Source organism: Falco punctatus (assembly GCF_963210335.1).
Source record: "Falco punctatus genome assembly, chromosome: 14".
NCBI classification, from domain to species: domain Eukaryota; kingdom Metazoa; phylum Chordata; class Aves; order Falconiformes; family Falconidae; genus Falco; species Falco punctatus.
Window position 1 is genome coordinate 5,768,127 of NC_137594.1, and position 26,579 is coordinate 5,794,705.

The 26,579-nt window shown below is 38.4% G+C and overlaps 1 protein-coding gene across 1 annotated transcript in view; it reads right to left on the bottom strand.

The window, feature by feature from the left end:
* Positions 1–26,579, bottom strand: part of PLCG2 (phospholipase C gamma 2) — a 66,015-nt gene continuing 39,436 nt past the window's right edge. The window contains exons 15-33 of the mRNA XM_080410688.1: positions 25,460–25,564; positions 25,152–25,241; positions 23,992–24,170; positions 23,010–23,210; positions 21,641–21,760; positions 20,218–20,398; positions 18,787–18,855; positions 17,448–17,557; positions 16,541–16,637; positions 15,557–15,623; positions 15,155–15,312; positions 12,417–12,519; positions 11,232–11,441; positions 10,493–10,638; positions 9,338–9,452; positions 7,980–8,147; positions 7,264–7,352; positions 3,701–3,885; positions 1–2,907 (exon numbers count right to left, since the gene is read on the bottom strand). Coding sequence (XP_080266814.1) covers positions 2,865–2,907; positions 3,701–3,885; positions 7,264–7,352; positions 7,980–8,147; positions 9,338–9,452; positions 10,493–10,638; positions 11,232–11,441; positions 12,417–12,519; positions 15,155–15,312; positions 15,557–15,623; positions 16,541–16,637; positions 17,448–17,557; positions 18,787–18,855; positions 20,218–20,398; positions 21,641–21,760; positions 23,010–23,210; positions 23,992–24,170; positions 25,152–25,241; positions 25,460–25,564 — 2,436 coding nt within the window. The 3' untranslated portion in view covers positions 1–2,864. The remainder of the gene's footprint in view (positions 2,908–3,700; positions 3,886–7,263; positions 7,353–7,979; positions 8,148–9,337; positions 9,453–10,492; positions 10,639–11,231; positions 11,442–12,416; positions 12,520–15,154; positions 15,313–15,556; positions 15,624–16,540; positions 16,638–17,447; positions 17,558–18,786; positions 18,856–20,217; positions 20,399–21,640; positions 21,761–23,009; positions 23,211–23,991; positions 24,171–25,151; positions 25,242–25,459; positions 25,565–26,579) is intronic.

Consider the following 26,579-nt stretch of genomic DNA (forward strand, 5'->3'; position numbering starts at 1 on the left):
TGAGATATCAAAAATTATTTATTAAAATAAGTTATTTTAAGGATTTAAAACAGTTTATATAAGAACATAAAAATTTAACAGATAACTTCAAAAAAATTTATGTTTCCCCTCTAGATTATAAAATTCGCACACACATTCAAACCTACTTTCATATTAAAACAGCTGCAACTGTGAAAAAGTTGCTACAGTCTGCCCTGACAAAGAATTGAGAGATGAGACTTTGGAGTTAAAACACAGAATGCAAGAAACAAGTGAAAAGTTCATACATAGCCTTGCCCGTCACTTGCAAGTCAACAAAACAGTCAATGTGGTTATTTTCCTTCTGAATACAGAGTAACATTATACTCTGGGAAAAAGTCCTACTGTAAAATGAAATGCGTTTTCATAAATGCTGAGGGAGTACCTCTTATAACTTTTGACATCTCATATGTGTGGAGAATGTGCACAGGACTTTTCAAAGGACTATAAAATGTGCTAATTCTTAAATTTTTGCACAGCAGCAGCACAAGGAACCCCTGTGTTCATCACACAGTGGCTGTCCCACGTCAGGAATATACACACCAATGAAAGAAGCCAGGACAAATGGACAATTTGGTTATGTCTGCTCTGGAACTGAGCTCAAAGCAAACAAATAAAAAAAAAATTCCCCACAAAACAGAACAAAAAACCCACCACAGCAACAGCCTCAGGTTCTAGGGTTTGATCTCCCTAAACCCTAGCATCTTGTAGTCTCCTGGGGTTTTTGTGATCAGTCCACACCTAGCTGGTACTCAGCTGCCTGTAAATCCTGTCCCAACTGCAGCAACAATCTCAGGACCTTCCAGACAAGGCTCTGGGCCGCTTTCTCTGATCAATACTGACAACACAATGTTCTCATTAAATGGGAATCACGGAGGCTGTTGAATGAAATGTATAGCACAGGGACTGATCGTATGACAAACTACCTGCGTCCTGGAACATGCTATAAAATGCATGCATGCCAAAGGTCCCCCCTCAGGGAACAGCAACTGAATCATCCCAGACATCTGGACGCTGCAGATTAGCCCAGCTTTATGCAGCAGTCTATGTTACAGCTCCGCCTCTCAAATCCACAGTTGATGTGATTTTTTTGTTTGTTTGAGGGCAGTTTGCACCCATTTAATCCTCAAACAGGTCAATCACAACTAGGTACCGAAGAGATTTCAGGCAGGAGGAAGGAAAGCAGAGAACTGCCTTTAACTTTGCTCTCTTCTCTTTCTAAGTTGGGTGATTAGTAGTTAATTTCTTTATAATAAAACATTTACAGAAACCCCACCCCATTGTGGGACACACTATTATAGCACTTTCATCATTGAGAGGAGACTGTACTACAGAGCAACCAAAACCTCAAGGGGTTCCTCCAGCATCATCTTTGAACGCACAATGACATCAGTTAAGTGCCTCTTGAAACAACAGAAGTCATACAGCATGGGGAGCAAGAGAAAGTGAAAATTGCCGAGGCAGCTTCATCAGGCCATGGATCCCAAATCCATGCAAGTTTTCTGTGATCAGAAATACAGCACTATGCACGCAGCATTTTATGCCTCAGGCAGTCACTTAGACAGAAAAACTGAACTCCTCTGCACACATTTGAAAGTCAAACATATGTACAGCAAAACTCCGCTCATGTAGAAATAAAGCAACTAGGAACTTGATAGTAATACCATAGTGCTAGCACAAAGAACCAACACACAATGACAACTGGAGTTAAATATGCCATCGAAGGACTTGAGTTCTGCTCTGGCAGGAAAACACAGTTGCTAATCTAACAAGTTTTCTCATCTGTAGCTCCATGTTCTTCATTTGATTAAAGCCGTTAAGAATGATGTACCTCTATATTTGTGCATACTCTCATTCTTGGATTAGATACATTTTGGGAAAATGGTCTGCATTTACAGAACACTATAATTTGATGCTATTGTCTAAGTAGGACTGCAAGATTAAAAATTGACAGTTCATTAAAAAATTCATTTCTAAGCACATTAGCAGCTGAAAGGATTTGCAAAATGATACTATACCAAAGTAAATGCTTTGCAGAACTTGAAATACCTTTCCTTTCTGCAAACAAAAGGATATTTCCTACTGCATATCTAAAAACTTTTCTTTCCACTGCCTTGAGGTTGTAAACATAAGTTCGCAGGGGCTATGAACACAGGTTCACACATCATTCCTTTCTTAACCTTTACAGAGAGATCAACAGGAAAAACACAACTACAGTCACAGAGGATATTTGGTTTCAACAAAATTAACACATTTTCTAGTTCTCAAAAATGTAACAGAAAACTTTTAACAAGAAATAATACAGTATGAGCTATCAGCTGCCCAAAGTATTTCATACAGTATCAGAAGTACAATCTGCTGCTGCCTTGGGCACTGCAACATACATGACATAACAATGCTGGTGTAGAAGTGCTTTTACAGCATTTAATAAATTAAAAACTCACTACCAGTTAATCTTAAGGAGCCAGGTTGTTGAAGTGCTGTGATTCCATGCATGCAAATTGTTGTGAATGTCTTATCTATAGCTTGCATACACAAACATAGTAGATGATTTATACTTGTACTTCAGGTATTGATAATGAGAAGTGAGGTCTATCCAACTGCATGCCCTCAAATTTTAAAAATCTTGAATACACAGAAGGTATGCTTTGTACAGAATATAAATTATCAGGAATTTTAAAAAGTTTTTGTTATAACAAGAAATTATTAAGGAAACCCATCTTTCCTCCTCCTCCTCTTCTTCCAGTCATTCAGTCTGATGAGACCGTCATTGAGTAGGATGACCAGGATAAGTTAATTTTTCTTCCTGAATTGCACCATAAAGCACGCATCAAAGAACGATTGCTTTAAGAGTAGAATTTGCTGTTACTGACTTTCTTCTCCTTCAATCTTAAGGGGGGGGAAAAAAGGAAAAATCAAATCTACTAGGAATTTCTCAGAGGAAAACAGTCTACCAAGTTCAATTTACTTAGATATGCACGCGAATAACGTATCAGCAACAAGCATTGCAACTTTTTTCCTTAATAAATGGGAGTAAACCAGTGATTCATGCAGCTATTCAGCACACATATAAAAGGGTAAAAATATTTAAATAAAAAAAGTCTTCCTCCTGTCCCATCTTGAGATCTTCTCAAGACTTCCTCCTGGTACATGAAGCCTCTGCCTCCCTCACACCCAGCCCAAAGGTGGCAGCAAAGGAGAAAGATCCTTCCCCTGAGCTTTGGATAATGTACAGACACTTTAATGACAATTCTATGTTGTCACAACTCAATACTGTTTTTATCTTTTGTGACATGTGTATCTGGAAACATCTTCTGTTCCCACACATCTAATATGCTAATGACATCTCCAGAGGCATAACTTTGATGGTGTAGAAGAGAGGCGTTTATTTGGCTGTATATACTTCCAGGCTTTCCTCCTGGAAAGCAGGAGAAGAGAGGAATATCAGCTCACAGGACGGCGTGTTTCACTGTGAGCTCACTGAGCAGACATTTCACAGCGTCTGCTGGCCTCTAGCGGCTCACAGCCCAGCCTTGCTTCACCGCAGCCTTTCCTTGGTTCAGATGGACTCATTGTACTCTCACCACTCTTCAGATGCTCATTTTGATAAATCTGAGATTACTTTAGCATAAATCATGTCTAGATAGAGCTGCCTTAGAAAGGAGAATGATAATCAACCCACCTGCGGTTGCACGTCTCTTGGTATATCTGTAGTTTGTGTTCATTCACACTGAATTCTTTTAATATAGCATCTCTGTTAGGATTCCTTAAATTCATATGGGTGTCGTAGAGAAACAGCTGGTTATTAAGCTCCTCCTGGCGCTTCCGAAGTTGCCGACATGAGGAATAAAGTTCTTCTTCACTTTCCTTCAAAATAATATTGGGATTCAATGTAACTCGTAACACACATACCCAAAATGACACAGAATCAACAGTTAGGGGGATTCTTTTGTTTTCCTAAACACATTCCATTAGCTTTATAGAACATTTTATAAAATTAGTTTCATAAGATACTTCTGGAATGTTTACGGGAAAAAAAACCTAACTCAGAAAGCACGAAAAAAAAAGCCCTTCAGCTCAATAAAATGGCCAGCTATATCCCCTAACAGGGGCAGCAGGGATTATTCCAGCGCAAGTCGTGAAACGTGCACAACCTGAACACTTCCACTGGAATATTTTTCCCCACTAAAGCATGTCAGTCTGTTGAGGAAAGGACAGCAAATGGTGTATCATGATGGGTTATCACACTGTAAATTTTAAAAACACATTTTAAAAGGTTTAATTTTTTACTCTTCCATCATATTTGTGTACTGCATGACATACCACCAGTCCTGGTGCTTTCCTATTGAAATCTAGACTAAAGGTCAAAATACTGGCTCGTAAGTAGGACCCCTAATAGCAGCAAGTACTCAGATGACCAAGAAAGAGGGACAGAGCCTGTGTTTCTATGTAGCTATGGCAATTCAGTACTTGCAGAGGAACTAAGTGAAGAATAATCTGCAGTGTTTGAGTTTCTGTTATTGTAGGTGGTCTTAAAATATTCCAAAGCATAAAATAAAGATGATTCCTTTCACGACTTCAAAACTTTGGATGCAAAAGCTGTCTCCTTTATAGAGTTACTAGTGGGGAATAGTACTGGCAGGATTGAAGTCTTAATTTTCACGTCAGCAGCAAAACAAGATACTCATCCTACAAGAAATGACATGCAATCAATAAATGTAATAAATCCAAATATTTTCAGAGGTGGCATACAAATAAGACTGCCTCCTTCTGCACTCAGTCCAGATCTAGGAAAACGGATTGGTTAGCAGCGTACCCAAGAGGTTTCAGTTAGGGCAACAAGACCCTCTCCCAGACCTCATTTTTCCTCCTGAAATACATTCCTATCCAGGTATGGGTTGAAGCAACTGAAACAGCCTCAGTGCTATGCTGCTGATTAGGATTTTAAAAGTAACGTTTTTTAATTATTATTTTTTAAGGGAAGGAACTTTATATTCCCAAATCGCAAAGGGAAAAGCAGATTGCCAATTACCAAGTTGCAGGTGTAATCAAGATGCATATGTACTACTGTTTGTTCTTGTAAATAAATGTATCCACAAAGCTAGACTTTAAAACTCCATTTAAGAATGTCCACTTCAATCTTTATGTTAAAATATATACACCATCGAGGCTGACTGTAATCACAAAACGCTGAAAAGATACACACACTTTCTGAAGCAAGTAACTCAATTTTCAAGTAAATAAGACACATTCCTAAATCTAACAACCACCTCAGTGTAGTACAATTTCTGCAGTGTCAAGAAAACTATTTCACTTCAACAGAACCTGCATAAGGCCCCATTTAATTCACAAATGTGCATGCTTACATCTACAATATTCTTGCTTCTCTATTCCCAAGAAATTCCAAGGCCATCTGTAATTCCCCTTTTATAATTCTGTATTTCATCTCCAAGAGTATGCAGATGGACACTGTATATAAACAGGCCTGTTATTAAATTATATCATTTTATAGAGGGTCATCATTTAAAGCTACGGGCAGAAGAACAGATGGAGACAGCCTTGATCTTTTCAGATGCTTCTTGAATGATCTGGCAAAAGAAGTTAATCAGACTTCTAGAAGTTGATTAACTATGGCAAGTCTTGGTTTCTTGCAGACTGCCAAACACAAGGGAAAATTTTCAAAGTTCTCCTGCCACTGCGTTACCACCCAGAGACATCAGACAGTGTAAAAATACGGAGTTGTGCTGCATCTTCATTTGGCTTAACAAACAGAAGGGGCTTCAAGAGTGCGAAATGTGCTACTGTCAAAGGACTTGGTACTGACAGATGGGGAGGCATACTGCTGCTCTGAACCACAGTTTAAGAGCTACTCCTGCCCCAGGCAAATGATGATCTGAATTTCTGAAGAGAAACCACGGCAGGAGGAAATCACAATATATCTACAAGTGATGTCTATGCTCAACAGCAAGTTGTTTCTCAAAGGCAGCAAGCCAAAAAATAGCAGTTTATCTGGCCTCCTCTATCAGCCTCCTGTCCGTGAAATACGAGCCTTTTAAACATTATCTTCTCTCTTGTTTACACACACACACGCAGACACACACACGCTTGGTCTCAGCTTCTAGCTCTGTCCTGCTCTCACGACTCTTTGCTAGCCAACAGAAGGAACCGACCACGGCTGCCAAACACTGTCATTAAACACAGTTATTTTACATCATGTGTTATAAGGTGGCTTTGTAAAAACCTTGACAAAGGATGTTTGAAAAAGGCTGCCAGTCCTCTGTAAAGGAACATGTGACTGAATTCCATAATTTCAATTTCAGTGTATGCAACTGCAGGTGCAAATCCCACCAGAGACATAATGACTTACAGTTAGCTGAGGCTGGTGTTTTAATCAGGAAAAATCATGTACACTGGTGTGAACTGCAACGGAAGCCTGAATGGTTGTAAAAGACTACAAATAAAAGGTTGGACTACTTTTTTCTCTGAATCTGAAGGGTACAGGAAAGCACCCTGAAATACCCACTTCCCAGAAGAATCTTTAAAGTTTCATCACACGGCCTCTACACCAGTGTATTTAAATTACATAAAATCTTGTTGAGATAAGAGTCTGAGAATAATCCCGCTTAAATCAATATATACAGCAACATCTCTGGAACACCAACAAATGCTGTTCACAGATCAGCCACTTCAATGCCAGGCTTAATGAGCAAGAACGCATCATTATTTTTCCCCCCTGCATGTTTAAAAATACTCATTCTTCAATTAGGTGTTTGAGAGAGGCTGAGAAGAGCAGATTCACACTTCTGCAGGAACCAGAATGTCTTCTATCTGATGGGTTGCTTATTTTAATGAAATACTGGGAGAAATTACTGCCTTCTCTTCCTAAAGTTATTTCTTTTTATGTAGGAGCTTTAAAAAAAAATAAAATATTACTCTGTGAAGTCAAAGCTGAATTTAGCTAGCTTTGCATGGCATCAGTCAGTTAAAGGGGAAGACTATGACCATGCCATTACAGCAAAAACTAGTGGAGGTAACAAGGCTTTGTTAGTGTGTTATTTCTTTTAACAGCTACATAATCCGTCCTCCCAGAGGGAGAGTAACTCAACTGGCATTACTGGTCCTTCCCCAGTACCTGCAGAAATGCCTGACAAAAGCACATCGGACACAGAACAGGAAACTAAATCCTCATTTCCTGGTTTTCACAAAGAGCTGATAACATGCACAAAAAGGCCCAGTGGTACTCACCAGAACTTGTTGCATTTCACAGTGAACCAGAAGTGAGGCCAGCTCTATATCTTCACTGTAGCCATTCTTGAGAGGAACTGATCTAAAACCTGGCCAGGGGGAACATATAAAAAGGACAATTAAGAGTCAAGGCAAAGGGTCATCTGCAGTTACAACATGGTACATACAGTCCTGAGGGCTAACAGATTCTTCATCGCTCAAATGCTCCACTGTTGAGAGCAGGCTTTGCTATGACAATTACAGGGAAGCAAAAGGCAAGAATGGCAAGACTGAGAAGCGCAGATTTCACACGCTCCTGAAAACTAAAGCCAGAAGCAGAGGAAAGCAGAAAACTTACTCTACATAGGTCCACATCTAAAATAATTAACAAAACAAATACACTGACACCAAAACAGAAAAAGAATCTTCCCAGATTTCACTCAGAGCACATAACCCTGTTGCTGAAATGGAGTATGTAGTAAAGACAGTGCAAATTATTCTACATAATGCTTTCCTATCTCAATTTTTAAGAAGGAATTTCACGTGGGTGAAAGGATTGGTTTAAATACTTACACACTACATACCCAGTATCATAACAAACAATGCATTAAAAGAACTCACATCAAAAGAGCACTTGGCCTTTGGCGCATTGTAGCTTCTACTGAGAGCAGTCACAACGCAAAAATGCTGAACAGCATTTTTCTGACTTAGCCCCTTATTATACCCAGTGATCTCACCTGATTTTATTCCTTTTATTGGGAAAGTGGCATGTGCTAAGAAATTGGGATCACTGAACATATCTTCCTCATAAACAACAAAGCGCAGAAATGCTAGACTTGGATCATAAATTTCAAATTTCACTTGCTCTGGACAGGGTGCCCAAACTGGATTAAGGCCATTGTCATCTGTAATGAAAAGGAAACATTTGCAGTATGAAGCAATAACTTCCCTTCACTCGCATATGGGTATGTATCCCAGGACGTTTTCTAGGGATACAAAGGCCCAAAAATCCTATTTACCATCCGTCTCCTTTTGTAACCTTGCTTCAGAAGGTTGGTATTTGTTTATTTGGGAAGGGAGACAAGAGGAAACTTGGCAGGGATAGAAATCCATGAAGAAAAGTATTATTTGTATTTAAAAATATAAAACCTTCTTGCACATGTATTTGTAAAAGAAAAAAGCTATTTCATTGCTCATATTCATAAGCCTCATGCTCTGTGTCAGAGTAAAAGCATGAAAAGCACTGGGAACACTAAAGTATAATGGCCCAATTCTTAATATAACACCAAGTAATTTGGTACACGTGACACAGCCAGGAAGTTTGCTCTCTAAAATCTTGGTCACTTCCCACAAAAAGTTAAAATCAATCCTCCTCTCTGAAGTACTAATGAACCACAATGCACATTCTGCTCCTGATTCTGTCTTTATTTTCCACTGGTATCGATGGTTTGGATAATTAAAACCAAAGCCTCTTGTTTACTAGAGGAACACTGCTGCATCCAGAAATATTAAATGGTGAAATATCAAGGGGCTGAGATACTCCCCCACTTCAGTGCACTTAAATGAAGCTCACGTACACACGAACACACATCCTTCACCCAGAACTCACCAGGCGTGAGCTTTGATCAAACTTCTATTGCACTGCCAGTTATGCTACTTTACAGCCCTGTATACCCGAGCTGTCTCAGTCTTAGAAGCCAAGTTTAAATAAACATAGTCTAGATCTCACAGTAGGAACTCCCCCTTTGGGCCAGACTTTTGGGAACTGACTAGCACTGTTGGAGGCCCTTTCAGCACTTTTTTAAAATATGCAAATAGAGAAACATGCATAGGCAAAAACACAACGAATTTTCTTTACAAATTGCAACAGTATTTTTTTTTCTGAATTTGATATACAATAAAGTTTCCCAAAACTGGCCCTGAGGCAAGCAAAAGAATACTACTGTATGACTCACCAGTCCAGAGCAGTTAACTTATTCCTCCCTGTACATGTTGCTGGCCAGTTACAAACTCATGGTCACCCGCCACCCACTATATCTAAAGACACTGGAAATATAACCATATCCCTACAACACCGAAAACCGCAGATACTCACTCACAACTGTTGTCTTGAATTTGCTGTTATCGTATTCAGCCCCACAAATTTCTACTTCTACAAAGGGACAAGCAATGCTTCTACCGGGTTTAGGGAGATGACGAGCACCTAAAACCTGCAAAAGCAACTGTAAATTATAACCACCTCCAAAGGAAACTTAGCGCCGTTATTTCTGTATGGAGGACAGAACTAGAGGGGGTAGGGGTGAAGTCCAGAAGAATATGCATAAAATACACACTCCCTTCTCTTGAATATGTTTGCATGTATTAAACATACTATCGGTGACAGCAGTAATAATATCTCAACATTGTTTGGGTAACCCAATGATTTTCATTGTAAGATACTGTAGCTGACATTCATTATACACAGTATGGAGTTCCAGACCAGGCCTGTAATGTAAATTTTGTTACATTTCCTCAGTCTTTATTACATATCTACTTTATGACATTCCTTTATTCATTTATTACATATCTATTTATGACAGGCACATTCACAGCCCCTGTTGACCTCTTCCGTAAACTGTACTGAGAAGCAGTTCAAGTGTTTCTTCTTTCTCAGAAAATGTATTTTTAAAGGACATCTCTTAATGTATAGCAACTGAGAACAGAAACAAGTTCAATTCCTGTTTGGCACCAGATGACAACATGGCATAATTTTCAAATTATAAACCCATCTCCCCATGAAAAATGATAATGATATTCTGATTAAGTCACAGTGTACTAAATATGATGAAGGGAGGGATCAACTCATTATTTTTAATGCTTAGTTTCTGTTTTTCATTACAAATATCTTTCTCCCACACTGGAAATCTCTGAACTAGTTCATCTGCTGCTAACCAATCTTCAACAGGATCTTCCTATTGAGAAGTCAATAGATTGGAAATGCAAGTTAGTTAATTTGGAATTTTTATTAGCAATTATACAAAATCATCCCAGGATTGTGTTTTCAGTTCTATAGCATTTGTTTCATTAGCATGCTGAAGATACATATTTCTTTTCAGGAACCAGTGAAATTAGTTTTATTCTCAAACACACTGACATTTAGAAACAGTATTTTGACAATCTGTCAGATCTTGCTCTGAAACATAATAGCTTTATTTTTAGTTTTATAGATATTTATGACTTGTAAAAAACATAATTTACAAAAGAGATTTACCCTCACTGTCATAATCATCTGCAATTTCCTCTTCGAGTCATTTGGCATTGGGTCATATTCTTCATTTCGCATGCTCTCTGGCTGCAGAACATAGCCAGTGCGTCCATTAAGTGAAAACAAGGCATGGTTCAATTGCATGTATTTATCTAGGGAGAGAGTTAAAGAGTCACAACAGAAGATCCCCACTTGTATAACACTAAGGAAGTACCAGACTAATGGCTCCTCTCTAATTCTTTCTGGTGGCCACTTTATCAGAAAGAGCTGGGAAGAGAAGTTGGAAGACTGTTCCCTTCAGTAACTGAACCTGACAGGTCATTTCTCACCAATTTTAATCCGGATAAGCCCATCTCCATTCACAATTAGTTTGCTATCAGCGCGTCATAAACCAGCTGGCCCTTAGCATTAAAGTTAAGCACAGCCTTCCCTGGGGCTGAACAACTGTTCGTCCACTTGAAACTTACTGTAAATCTCTCTGCTTGCTTATCACAAAGAGATCAAGGTGAAATAAACTTTAGAGTCTGGGGGCTAGTTAGGCTCAGACAGGCCTTTTGGGGACTGACCTTTGGGAACAGGTGATCCACATGTTCAAAACCAAACTTTAGTTCTTGTACATCCCTTCTTCAGGGAGGTACAAATAACTAGGACAGCCACAGCAACTAGAATGGCAGAGAGGCCAGAAAGGGGTTTGTTTATGGTGAAATGGAAGATGGATTAGATCCTTTTTTAAAGGGAATATTACCTGGAGTTTGGAAGTTAAGGGCCACCATCTGGGAGCCACAGAGCCAGAGGCGAAATGGGTCATAGTTGGACGAGTCAACCCTCTGTCCTTTAGGATAGACACGTGTCAGTCCCTTCAGGTTGTATTTCAACAACTCAACTGGCTTTTGCTTAACAATGCTCTCTGCCTTAGTTTCCACAAAAGAACGGATTTCTTTGAAATCAGGATTTTCTGGACAAGGTAAGGAGGAAAAGCAATGGTTACTAAAGAAAGAAAGAACTCTACATTTATACTTCATTTCTACTAACACTTTGTTTTACTTTGTTTCACTTTGTCCTTTAATGCAATAATTGGCACAATTCTCATGCAGACATGGCAAATCGGTTGAGCATCAAGTCTGAAAGTTAAAAATGCCTGCTGCCACATGCTTTGCAACAGGGTAGAGAAGAGCCTATTGTCATAGTCTCATCTCATCATTGCTAACAATGTACTTCTGACCACTATAACATATTTAAATGAGACATCTTTTTCTGGGTTTAAATATGGAGAAGAAAGGATGAGCCAGGGTTACCCAATTCCTCAAACAATTACTATAATTATTATGATGTCTTAACCACACTGACAGCTTATTAAAAACATTTGCAAAGAACCTTAAAGAAAGAGGGCACATCTGCTGGCTTCTCCAGCAGCAATGACACACAAAAAAAAGGAGTAAGTAGTACATATTTCAGTGTCAGATTCCACACCCGCACTTACACAAACCCCAGGTCTCATTTATATTATGAAACCATGTACCATTCCAATAGCTTACATAAATGGCAAACAGGTTCTTACAGTAAAATTATATAATACACAGCAAATCCATTTTGAAGTTTTTTACAAACAAATTGCAAGTGTTCAGCCTAAGTTTTTCATCTCAAAAAATTCAATTGATACGTAACTAGTGAGCCTCCCCATGAAAGACACCTACGAGAGCATGCCTCTATTTAACTAGCTAGAAATTTGTGACAAGTTTTTTGTGACTGTTGTATAGCATCAAGTTCCCTAGTGCACAATTTCAAAGTGCCACTGAAAACTGCACAAGTGAGGCAGAATTTATTTTCCAGTAGAAAAAGGATAGATTTTATCTTCAGTTCTAGAATTTCAACTAACATCTGTAAAGATTCTAGAAAGGGTAAAATTCAGGTGTAATATTAAAGGAAATACCTAAATTGTCCTTGGTTTTGCTTGTTGGCTTGCAGTAGATTACCAGATCAGATAATTCAATAGCAATCAACTGATTCTTTTCCCAGTATTTCCTCCTGTTCTCCTGTAAAACATAACAAAGTTTTAGATTACAGGTACACTGAGTATTATGGTACCCTAACTCCAGGGTATACTCTAATGAAATGACAAAGCCGATGCATTCTTTGTTGCCCAGATTCCTATCTGATACTTTATAGCCACTTGCATAGTTAAAACGTACTTTTAAGATCCAATTCAGAGAACAGGCTAACCAAATGGGTTGGGGTTTTAGTTGTGTTGTGTTTTTTGGGGGGGTTGTTATGTTGGGTTTTGGGTTGGTTTGTTGGGGTTTTTTTTTAAGTAAGTGTTTCAGTGCTTCCCTAATCAGTCCTTCTCAGAATCCTGGCAAGATTTTATTTTTTCTTATTATTTTAATGTGGCTCTACTTGGTTTTAGTTACAACCTCATATAAATGCAAATGTATGCAGAAAAAATGAAAAGGGTACTGAAGTGTCTCTTTATTTACAATCCTGAGCAGGACTTAAGACTTGTTAGTAACTCCCAAACTGCTAAATTCAAACCCTATGAGCATCATTCCTGTACTTTTCTATTTGTGCACCAAACCAATAACGTTACGTATAGAAAATAATGTGTAATCTTGTTGTCATCACCAATAATAAACCCAGCATGTTTGCAAGCACCTGCTCTGTGAAAACTGAGCAACAGTCCCTGCAACCAGAGACTGGGAATTACTGAAATCAGCAAGACTCATCCTGAGTGGAGACATTTGTGCTGGAGGCTTTTCAGACATAAGAAGCAATTACAGGATAAAACACATTAAAGAGTCCTGTACTGAACAGCGATTAGCTTTGGCACAAGAGGTTATGAAGCAGCAGCAATTAGGAAGTCTTCCAAAAGAATTCCCTCAGAAGACTAACTGAAAAGGAATGAAAATCAGAGCTAGGGAGCCATGGGTTTCCAGAATTTTTTACTGAACCAGAGATCATACATTAAAGTCTAAGAAAAGTAAGGAGGAATACGATGTTTAGACTTGGAAATAACCTTGGGAGAGAGCCATACAAACCTCATTGTACTAAATGATCCACCATGGTTTCCCAGACACTGCCCAACAGAAATCAGAGCTCCAAATAGCAAAGGACCACTTCTGGATGCCATGAGCTCATCTTTAGACATAACCCTCTAGTGATACCAAGTAGGAGACCTAGCAATGAACAACCATCCCTAGGAGCAGGGCAAGTGTCAGTATTAAGCAGAGATGACAAGATACATGAAGCTTAGTTTTACTTTTTGTGTATACTGGACACAGCCCAAGAATAAAGTCATAAAAAACCTGTATCGTATTGTAGCATACTGTTGATTCGCTAATCTTTTTCCTTCCCCAAAATTCAGCCAGTTAACTGTACTGGCAAAAGGGCGTTTCCTCATCATTTTCCCCTCCTCATGCAGTAGTCTATCATGTGAACTTTCTAGAGGTTACACTGTGAGAAAAGCCTCCTGACTGATTCCTGATGAGTTTTAAAGCATCTTTGAACACAGAGTGTTTAATACTTCCCTAACCGTACAAGCTCCTGAAGAGCCATTGTTGTACCATAAAGAAACATTCCATTTAGAGACACTTCTTCTAGGTCATGTTTCTCTTTTTCTCGTTTTTACTTCTAAATGAAAGCCTGGCATAAGAACCATATCTCTCCTCCCCCAACAATAGGTCAACAGCTCCTGTTGGTTCTTCCCTTGCTGAATTTGTAGTCCTCTGCTTGAAATGCCAACTTGCCTGCTATAAATAGGATTATCGTGACCCTCCGAGCATTACCACTCCAGATGACAGATAAACAGCATGAGACAACATGATACTGAAACACATTTTCCATCACTCATATCACCCACTTAAAAATAAAAAGTCAATAAAAGCAACAAAGGAAAGAGTATACTTAAGCATAGTCATTGTAAGGGCTTTTTGGTCATGTCAAAGACTTCTAAAATACTAGAAAAGATGACTGGGAGGTAAATTAATACATCAAAACAGAAAAAGCAAGTCCTGAAGAATGTCTTTCAGTAGCAGTACTTATAGAGGGATGGGATGTAGAAGCTCAACTTAGGCAGAATCTTTTAATCTTTAGGCAAGAATTTGGAAATACTACTATTGAAGGTCTGGTAAATCTAGAATGTGCCTATTGGTTACAAATAGATAAAGTATTATATTAGCCAAACAATTCCCTACTAGTGCCACTGCATTCACTGGAAAATAGAGTTAGTACACAGGATTAAGAAGAGTTTAGGCAAAGGCAGCTCAGATTTCACATATACTCACTAGTGGATTCACAGCTCTGAACAGAACAGTCTGAGATCTGAGTTTCTTCTGCTTAATGCTAGGATTAAATCAGTGTAACTAGATGTAAAATTATAATGGTATCTACTTTGTACTACTAAGCACACTGAGGTGCTGGATGCAACACATGCAGTACTCTGCTGAAAAACTCTTGTTAACATAAATTTATATAAAACACTGGTACCATTCCCAAAAGATTTTAGGGAATAAGATTCACAGTATCAATAAAATGAACCAACAAACAGCAATATGCAAGAGAGTGAAGAACCATGTGTTGGAAACATTTAGCATTGGATGGCAGTTAAAGACAAATCCTATTGTAAATTCATAGCAGTCCACTATAAAAAATCAATAGGTAGATTTTTAACAATACCTCTTCTGTAGTTTTCCAAGTGATTTCACGGATACTTTGGTACCATTCAAAGAGTTCTTCTACTTTATCAGTTGCAAACTCAACACATGGATCTTCTAGATTCTTAGGTTCCAGAATGAAGACAAAAGGCTTTTTGTGTTTTCCTTGGGGCATTTTCACTGTTAGGCAACACAGTAGCAAGAAATTTATCCTAAAATCTAACAGTTCTTCTAAGCTGTCACTCTTGATTTATTGCAACAGTTAATACAGCTAATACAATTAATATGATGAAACTCCATGATACCAATACAAGTAGGTGTTTTGTTTAAAAAACAAACAACAATTTTTCCTGCTAAACATAGAAGAGTCTACTCAACCACAGAAAGCTTAAGAGTCTGTACATAAGCATCAGAAAATACCTACCAACGTTGTATGTATTGAGTACCAGTATGCCACGACACAGAGAGCCTAATGGATTGTCCTCAATAATCTGAAAAACATTAGTTAAATCCGACCCTAAATCTCACGTTGCATGAATATGCACAGGACATTAACAAATAATAAACATGTACCATTAAATCTAATTTCAGTTTCACTGAAAGCACGCCCACTATAAATTTTAAAAGCTTTTTTCCATATCAAGAATCTCTCATTTTGAGAAACACAGGAGAATCTCTGTAGTGAGAGTAGTCAAAATGAGGAGTGCAGCTTCTGTACTGACACAATTGCTCATTTTTCAAGCCTGTTTAAGGCTGCAATGACCGGGGGAGGAAATCCAATACATCTGTTTTCCTCCAAAGATGCCTGGAAAGTCATTGGAAGTGTTTCAGAACATCAAAAGAATTAAATGTTTTCTTTTTAAAACTCCAAAATGTTAAAACTGTTTATTATGGAGTTTTGTTTACTTTTGTTGAAGCGAACTTTGTCCAAGACTCTGGACTAGATTTTTAGATATTTTTGACAAACAACACTGGGTTAGTCATGCATAAAAACTTAATAATGGAGTCTGAAATGGCTAATAAGATTTGTTTGGCCACATAGTTTTCTTATTTGCAAATATTAAGGCAGTAATTATACAGGCAAACTAGTTAAAGGTAGTTAAAAGTTTAAGGCATGTTATAGTTTAGCCAAACTATCTGAAAAAATCTAAACTGGTATGATTTTCATTACCAGGAAACCATTAAAATCTCCTAAAACCCCACCAAATCAGCTGTCTCCTTAAGCAGTTTTCTCTGAGGAATGTCCTGACAAAAATATTCAGCAGCAGAGAACAGTGAAGAATGCATTCATTTCTCTATTCTGTGTTCTCTCAATCACAGCACAGAGTCATGGTTCTATAAACCAGACTTCCACTTCCAGGAGGTAGCATCTGCTAGGGAAACGTAGTGGACAAACCTTAACCCTCACCTGGCTTTCAAGTTCAGCAGAGTTATCAGATGACAGGTCTTCAACATAATTAGATGGAAAATAGTGTTGGACTTTTTCTCCATAATCCCCCTTCCACCTGAATTTAAAAAGAAAAGTGTGTGTGTATATATATATATATATAAAATAGTTAAAGAGCTTCTGTTAGCCATTAATGAAGCAATAATCCCCAAGAAATTAGTCATTAATACCCCTTACTAGCTTGTCTAGCTGGCTATCACCAAAATATAAGTGATGAAGCAGCTAAAAGCTCTAACAAAGCGATCATTAACTGTAGTAACAGATGATTTCAGAGGGATTACAGTTACTGTAAACTGCAATTAATGACTTAAGAGGCTTTTTCCCCTTCCAGTACTAAAAATACTATTATGTGGTTGATTACCCTGCAAAAACTACAGGGAAACATTGGATTCCCAAGCTTTCCAAGCAATTTACAAACCAGCTAAGAAAGAAAACCTCTTATGAAAGGCGACTGAACAGATAACTAAAAAAGGTGGGTTTGATTCCTGAGAAGTATTTAGCAGAGCCAGGAAAGAAACAGAGCAATGATAACAATGGTAATAGATGCGTGGCTTCCTAGAATACACAAGTGTTTGGGAAGGGTGAATGCAGTAAAGGAAAAATACTGGATACACTGGGCTGTAGAGGTTCTGTAGGCTGAGGTTATTGTTTTAGGACAGAAAAACGGAAAAGGCATGAAAGGACATTTGAGGATGAGGGTGGGTGGTTGTGTTTTTTAAAAATATCCTGGCATTAAGATTTATAGGGTCACAGTTAATAAGCAGCAATCAGACAAGCAAAGTTTTTAAAAACAACTACCCAAAGCTCAACTGTTCCCTTCATCTAGTAAGTCACCAGAAGTTCTCCTATGAGGAATCTTTGTCCTTACCAGCCTCCAGTTTCCTTCGTGACATTATGAATTAAAGCTCCTCGAGAGAAGCTCAATTCATCACTTCTTTTGGCTCTGTAGTCATATAAGGCTTTCACTGTTCTCTGAGGCTTGAAGAGAAACAGAGCAAGAGGGTCATTCTAGGGGGACAGGTCACAAAATAATCAATAATGCAATCTTAAAAAAAAAAAAATAAAAGAAGGGGGATTGGATCCCTTTTTTTGTTATGAAGCTTAGAAAACAATCCTAAAGTTCCAGAGTGACATCTATCGGTGGAAGCAAGTGATGCTACTTAACGGCTAGCCTTCAAGTATCAGCTTGAAAAAAAAGCAAAAGCAAAAAAACCGTATCTTTCTTTTTGTGGGTGCTGCAACATAATTACTGTCAGGTAAAAAAAAAAAAAAAAAGAAAACCACACTGAAATATCAATCCTCAATCTTCATAACATACATACATACACAGTTGGAGTTTGTAGGCTTAGATGCCTACAAACCTTCCACTTCAAAGCCACGTCAGCTAACCTGCTGGTCACATTTCCTTTAGAAAAACAAGCAGTTTTAGCAGGACAAGCAATTTTTTAATCTTGAATTTACTATACCCAAATGCTTCATCAGCAGTGCAAATTCATTGGCTCAAAAGACTAAAAAGAATTACAGCCACAAAATTTACAAGCAGGTGAACTTTTATGAGAAATTACAAGTAGGCAGGCCCTAACAAGAATTAGAGAGAAGCAGATGTTTGCTGTGCCTCTTGTTTTCAAAACATATATATTTTAAAAGACGACAAACTTTAATTACTCATTAATAAACCAAAGACACCATTTTTATACAGAAAGTACATAAATAATTACTGCACCTATTTGTGCATGCAAGCCATGTTTGCTGATAACGGAACTGCAATAATTTTGTGCACAAGTAACAGTGCTCATAAACACACAAACACACACACATACAGACATGAACACTTAGGATTTAAATGTACTTTCTTTCCGTGAAGATTTGGCCTTCTCAGATTGAATCTTCTCATAGGTTATTTAATTTGGGGGCATACCTGCATCAGCATGCATATCAAACCACCTCCGCAGACTCAATAGCAAAAAGTGCCCAGACTTCCAATATGGATGAATCAATACAGGATGTGCACACAAGAAAACATGGGGTACAAATTTTAAAGAGATGCTAGAAAAAAAGTCATGCCCTATAAATTTCTACTGTCCAGCCCCCCATAAGTCAGTCAGCCTAATGCTCTCAATTATCCTTTTCATTACTGCTAACGGGAAATCAAGTCTCATAATTTTCAGAAGTCTGTGGTAAGTGCAAGTATCTCTCTTTAAGCATACCACTGTAGGAGTGATTTCACTGGGTTCCACATACATCTTGACATCATAGAGGGAGTTAATATCTTTTTCCTAAAAACAGGAAGAAGGAAAAAAATTATGATGAAGCTATGGGAATCAAAAATTATGGAAGCACTTAATGTTAATAGAACATTCACTGCCAAAACCACCTTTCTGACAATACACAGGCAAACAGAAGAGTGAAGCCCAACACCTATGTTATGCTTATTTCTATAGCTGAACATGAGTTTGTTATTTAACCTATGCCAGTTTAATGAACAGTAAAACACAATGAAACAGCAATACCTCACAAAAGTATTTCAATCAGTCGAATAACTTTGAGATTGTGAGTACCCTTCTACGTGCAATCAGGGAGGACAATATCTATACTTAAGATTTCTGTGTTACAGTACTTTAGTTCCAGTATCGGTTTCACTATTAGATAAAAATTCTTAAACAATATACACAGTAATTTTTTTCATTTTATTCTTTCCTTGTGTTCCCATTCAGACCTGGTCCTAGGATACAGAACCTTAGCTATAGGCTACATTATAAAATACTCCTGAGGTCTACAATCTTTTCAGTCCCTTTTAATCTCCCCAGGAAGAAAAAAGAAAAAAAAAAACCAAAACCCAAAACAAAACAGAACACCAACAACACAAAAACAACCCAAAAAACAAATGCATCACATTTTCATTTCCTCAAACACGCCAGACAAGTTTTTCCTGCAGCTTCTAACAGACATATATTTGAAGACAGCATCTTAGGCTTTCCAAAAGCCAGTTGCCTCAGCAAAGCTCTCTCTTCATGAAACACATCCATCCAGAAAGTAGGCTTCTATCCTAAACTAATTATCCAGGCTCCTAGAGTAGTCAACAGGCAGAGACAAGTATCTCTTGGAAACATTTCCTCATGCTTATCTCAAAGAGTAAGCCTTCAGAGATACCTCTCACTTTTTACCACAAAAGGCAGTTGGACACCCTCCCTGAGATGACTCCAGTGTGGTCCGCAGTGAGAGGCACAGCAGAATATTTCCCTTTTTTCAGAAACACTTAGCAAATGGCAACTGCACAACCATTTTAAGATCTCTGTCCACTCCAGCAATGGAAGACAAGACCAACTTCAGGCAACGCTATTATCACAAACTCGTTTTCGCAGAGCAACAATCCCCCATTTCACATAGTAGCTTTCCTAATCAAATCATAAGGCAAGAGTTGACCACCTGTAATCAAAGATAAGATGAAGCTCTTCCCTTCACATATCTCAAAACCTTTGTAAGAGAAGTCAGTATAACCATCTCAGTTTCACAGATGAGAAAACTACCTGCTTAACCTCCCCCAAAGGTCTACCACAGCCAGAATGAAATGCAGCACCCCCAGGTCTAGATCTCCACCTGCTACAGCAACCAGCACTCGTACAAAGACCACCGCTTACCACGCTGTAGCGCTCCAGCAGCTCCTCAGTCACCGGGTAACGCAATTTCATTTTCCTGTACAGTGGATGCTTCTCATAGTACGTTACCAGTTCCACTAAACTCTCAAAATAGGCTGAAGTTCCAAGCACGAAATGGCGACCTTCCTGCTGAATTCGGAAGTGCTTCACCTTCCCCTCCGCTCTGTGAAACAAGCGCAGGTGCTGTAAAAGGGATTGGTACTTGCAGTGCTATAAACTAAACCAGAATTGCTTTGTGCAACTTAATCAGGTCAAATAATTTCTCCCTCTTCCAAAGCCTCGTTTATTCAAACTGAATTCTAGTTGCCTGATTAAATTCACAAAAAGACATTCTTGCTTTTCTACAATATACAGGGCCTTGGTATAAATCCATGCTTTGGCTTAGATTAAATTTCCTTATTTTTTCCCCCTACAGACAGGTATTCTGTCACCTTCATACTAACACAAATGTCTCTGATCAGACCGAGAGTCCCTCTGGAATTCATTGCTGATCTACCACTGTCCCTAAGTGACAGACACACTCTGCTCAAAACAAGTAGCTGCCTCTTCCCTACAATCATTTTGTTAACTACAGAAGCCAATTTTGAATAATAATAATAATAATCTCTTATGTTTAAACACAAGGCTTGTGCTTGCACTGATAAAAGTAAAGCCATCCACTGATAACTGTCCCACCCACAGAATACCCCTGCATCCTTTTCAAGCTGCTGAAGTTGTTTTCCTCACTGTTAAATGGTTTTATCAAGGTGCTGCAGCTCAAGTTGTTACAATATCCACCTCGGTAACAGCAGAAAGCTTCAAACCAAAGTACACAGGGGACTGGGGAAATCTGGACATCTTCAATACACAGTAAGGCATGTAAATAAAGAGGAAAACAAGTATTTGTTCTTCCAAAACAATTTTATATGTGGCAGAAATATGTATTTTCAGAAAAACGTCATTTGATTTGAAGGCACAACGGAGAATGCCACAATTCTATACATTTTATTAACGTTGTTGAAACAACCAGTTTCAAAAAATATCTTCCCTGGCAAGAAAAGTTGATAGTTTCATTCTGACATTTCATTTTGGTCAGTTATATGACAGGGCAGGATTTCCAAGGAATAAGGACCTAGAACTGGTGAACCAGCACCAAAGAAAACTTCAAAATAATACCCAGTAGTAATGAGTACCAAGGAAGTGAAGAAGGGCCATGCACAGTTCTTATAAAACATAAAGTTTTACTCCAGTCACAAATTAACTCTTGTACAAGTTCTCATACATGAACCTGCTGCACAAATCAACCATGCTAACTACTCAAAGAATGAAAGCAAGAATTTTACAACTCTGAAAAGACCGCAGTGTTTTTTTAAATAAGAAAAACTAGAATATTGTTGGGCCACTAGTCATATCTGTCTTTTCTTACCTGAAAGTCATGGCAAATGAATCAGGTTCATCTCTCTTTCTAATCAGAAAGGCTCCATCTCGAGGAATTCGCATCAGCATGTCTTCTGCCTCTCCCCGACTCAAGTTGCTATAGTACCAACTACAACAGTTAAAAATCAAAAGAGACAAAGGATTACAAAGCTTGTCAAATGTCATTCAGTAAGAATAACAGGCAGCGTTATTAACAACAGAGTCTGAAACATTACAAGAAAAATTATGCATTAGATTTTACCCATCTTGCCACCTATGACAGCAGCTTATTACAAAACATTGTAACACAGCAGTTTATTTTGGATGAAAGCATCAAGAATATATCAGAACACCCTGTCTGTCTGAAATCATGAAACACAAATCTGCGCTTCTTCCTGAAACAAAAGGCACTGGATCCTGCTTTTAGTCTGCCATTCAGTTTTCAGTAGTTTTATTCAGTTTTGACATAGTAGATTTAAGGAAAAGCCCAAATGCAGACAAAAGAAAAACACCAGGCATTTGAATCCTTTCATTCAGAGCCTGATTTTATTTTTCACTGTAGGGATGGACCTATCTTGGATCTAATTTGCCTTCAGTGAAGCTGTAGCCACTTACACTGGCAGTACATCTCCACCTTATAGAGAAAGGCAGGAAAGCTTAACCCTTAAAATCTACCCTCCCCTCTCACTGGTTTCCACAGTTATCTAGGGTCGTAGGTGACTCCCAGGGGAGCAAAAAAAGAAGCTCAAAGTCACAGATCAACATTTCACATGCAAAGGAGATTTACTTTTTCTCACTGCAAAGAGAACAGAACAAAGGACAGTGATTACAGTGTTCTGCCAGCAAACAAAAGCAAGATCTGCCTACAATCTACATCAGGCAAATAAATACCAGCTGGAAATAAACAGCAAGCTATACTGCTTCCTATCGGCATGGGGCAAAGTCAGCCTAACCAACTCTGACAGGGGTGAGATGGAAGGTGGGATTAGGAAAATATAACTGTTTGGGCTCACTGCCCCGGGAGTAGTTTCCAGATGGCACAGACCATGACCACTTAGTTGCCAGACCACAGCCAGCTACTAAATATCTGATCCAACCTACTGGATGTTGTAAAACACCGAGCAAACAGAGGAATTGGCATGTTTCCACAAGTATTACAGTTCTCACTGATTTTCCTGGTTGCTGCTATCCCCAGTGACAGCTCTACCAGGTGCTCATAAAGTCAGTGATCTTACTCAGTGTCTTTCAAGGAAGCCTATTCCTGTAACACCCACAGACAAGTAACACTCAGGTATGCTCCTGAATCCAGGGAATTTTCTATGCAAAAATCCAAGACTGATGGTCTGGAAAGCCTGCTGCTTGCCTTCTGCTGTACGTACTCTTTATTTTCATGAGGGCTAGGATTAGGCACAGCATCAGTCAGACGCAGCTCAAATTCAGCACATCGCAAGTGAGCCTCCTTGTAGTGTTGAATGAGATCATAGATGCTATCAAAAGTGAGGTGGTCCGTCAGGTAGTATTTCACAGTGTCCCCATCACTTGAAGAACGGATCCGGCAGTGCTGGACTCTACCTGACCTCCTGAAGAAATGAAGAGGGGCATAAGGAAAACAAAGGTTTTATAACAGTTTTCTTATTTTGAAGCATTTCCTCACCTGGTCCTGGTCAACTACTTGGTGAGCTTGTGACGAGGCAAGAAATGTCTATCATTTTGTAAAACAGCCAAGGTAAGAACAGTATACAAGAATCCTGACAAGTAAGATTACAGGACTGAAAATAATAATTTTCAACCCACAATGATTTAAAATCTGGCATATAGTTACTCCCTGCAAAATTTGCTGTGACAGCTCTCTGGATCAGAAATCCATCTGATACACTATTCCTCGTAATGTTCCAACCAGAAGGAAAAAAACCACCCAGACTACCAAAAAAGCAAACACACACACGCTCACAAAAAAAAAAAAAAAAACCAACAACCCTGAAAATTCTTTATTATTTTCTCTCTAGAGGATCCTTTCATTGAAAAGATTAATCTCTGCTAATAAAGGTACATTCATGAGACTGCCTTTTCAGTGTAGAAACCAGTAATTTATCCCCAAATTTAGAGATCGTTTTGGCCCACTCATTAAGGAAATCAGTCAGTCCTCTTCATACAAAGCCTCCTCTGCCAAAATGCACTATGTTACACTAAAGTTTAATTTAGAAAGTAGTCTTTCACGATCCCATCAATAACATTCTAGTAATTAAAGCCTTAATTCCTATTTCCACTCACCTATAAATGCATACTTGAAAAATACACACGTTTTTGTGCAATGCCATAAAACAAACAAAACCCAAAATTTTTTAATGACAATCACCATACCAGAATGACAAGGTGCAATCATTAGGGAAAGCCTCACTTTCCCTAACTAGGAATGTCCCATCCTTGCCACCCATTTCAGCACAATATTCCTGGAGCAGTTTCTCAGCAGTTGCTCTCCCCTCTTTCATTTTCCCATGGAACCATTTCTCTTTTAAGTGTAGTTCAGTACGTTTCACCTCCTAGATCAAAAAATAAGAATTTTTACAGTGCATTTCTAGTTTTATGATTTTGAAACAGAATACTTGTTATTGATATAACAATCTACTATTTCATGATTTCAGCTCTTCCTAGCCCTGAACTGTCCTTCCACAAACAAGCCAATCACCTTTATAGTAACCCTTGACTCTCCTCCCCAGTCAAGACATTTCTTTTGGAGCCATAATCAACTTCAGTTTTATTCAACTATGTAATCAACAGAAAGTGAAAGAATGCAGTAACACAAACACCAATTTATATTTTCAAGGTAAAACACCCTACTGCTAGGTTTCTAATTCAGAGTTTCTAATCAGCTTTTTCCAGGATTCATCTGTGTTCTTCCTTACACAATTATTTTACTGACATTAACATCTAGGTGAATGGGTAAAATGGTCTGCATATGCATGGAGATCTCTAAGCCATGCACCTACATGTTAACAATGAAAAAGCACGCATGGAAACCCCAAAGATCAGAAAAAGAAACCATGCTGAACATCACTGCTATTGCAACCCTTACTGAGCCTCATGTTTCTGCTAAACCACCATGTAACACATGTTCACCTGTGACAAACATTTTACAAATGTGAAATGAGTAACATGCACTGTGTAAGAGGTTTGCTGTATTACTAACACAACAAACCTTAGTTCATCCTACTGTCCAGTTTGAGAACAGCAATAATACTTAGCCACAGGCATATGAAGACTTTGTCAGTGCACACATCAGCATGAGCATTCAAGTACCAAAACTGTATTTCATTTTCTGTACTCCTCTTTGTAAGTTCTCAGTTAACCAGGGTTAACCAAAGTACCTTAGCAAAGACCCTTTTGAAAACTCTTTTATCTTCAAATACACTTGTTATCTGACACGGATCCTCTACGATTTCAACATTGGCATAACAAATACACATTGAAATAATCTGAGATCATAAAAAGAACATATTTAAACAAAAAAACACAGCCATCACCTTCGACGAATCTTCATCAGCATTCTGTTCTATATCATCGCTGAACGAAAGCTTTCCATCAGCAATAGCACAGTAGTGCCGAGTCCACTTCTAAAAGTTGAGAGACAGTAAAACCATAAAACAAGACAGAAGGAAACTCACTAACCACAATTTCAAAACAAGGTGTAACAACAAACAAAATACCTACTTCCCCTCATTGGCACCTGTTCAAATGACTGTGTTAACACAAATACTGGAGAAAATTCATGTAAATTTCTGGCATTACACAACCCAGTAACAAACTGCGGGAAACATCACATAAATAATACCTGTTCTATTGTGTCCCACATGTAAAGTTCTCCCTGCTGCTTTTTTTCTTCTTTCTTGTCTTCCAAATTCACATCAATGTCTCCCTTTGGGCCCAGTTTTTTGTGCTTAAAAACAAAAAACACCCACCACATTCATACACTCACATAGAATCACATATAAAATTAGTCATAATATTTCAGCATACTCAGTATTACTGGAAGTACTTCCCTCCATTGCACAGCCTTCTCTGTCATTACCAACACAACAGCTGTTCCACAAGGCTTTATGCAACAGGGCTGGAATTCCTTTCTTTAAAATTTAAATCTCATAATAAAGGTTAAAAAACGATTAGAGGTATCACTCAAGCAATGAAGAAACAACTAGTCTGGTAAGAGCTCACCATTCCTTAGAGGACACAAAACAAAGTGAAGTGACATATACCAAGAAACAAGCATAAAACAACAATCGCTCTGCAGAGAGCAGAATATAAGGAACAGAAAAACAAAACAAAACAATGAGGAATTAAAATGAACGGGGAACCTACTCTTCTACAAGAAAAATGAGCAAAAGGGAAATTTTTATGAAAAGAAGGGATAAATTATCTTGAGAGTGCTGAAAAAAACCAGTAGCTCAAGGGGCTAAGAGTAACATCAAATACTGAAGTGCAGTTCATGATGGGATTAATCACCTCGTATCTAGTAGTTCTCAACTCCATTCTGTTCTGCATACCCTGCTGCAGGTAGATTTTAATTTGACAGGCTTATCTGAAAAATCCCACAGGCCCCTGAAGTAGGAGTTGCCTTTGACTGTTTACTGACAACAATTTCCAAACAAAAGCCAAATAACACAACTAACTCACAGGCAGGTGCTGAGCTATTTAAGGACTCTTCAATGCTCTTTTAGACAGGACAAAGTGATATGGATGTTCTCTTGTGCAGACTCATAGTAGTTTGTAATTTCCTTTAAATCAGATCTGTCACGTTATTATTCACATGCCTGCGCAACTCCCCTCTATGCTCTAAGGTAACAACAGACAGTTTGGAGGGGAGAAAAATCCCAAAAACTTGAGCACAGAACTTTTGCACCTTATAGGGGGGTGCCATGATTTCCAGTCTTATTTCAAGAGCTGTATGATTCTAT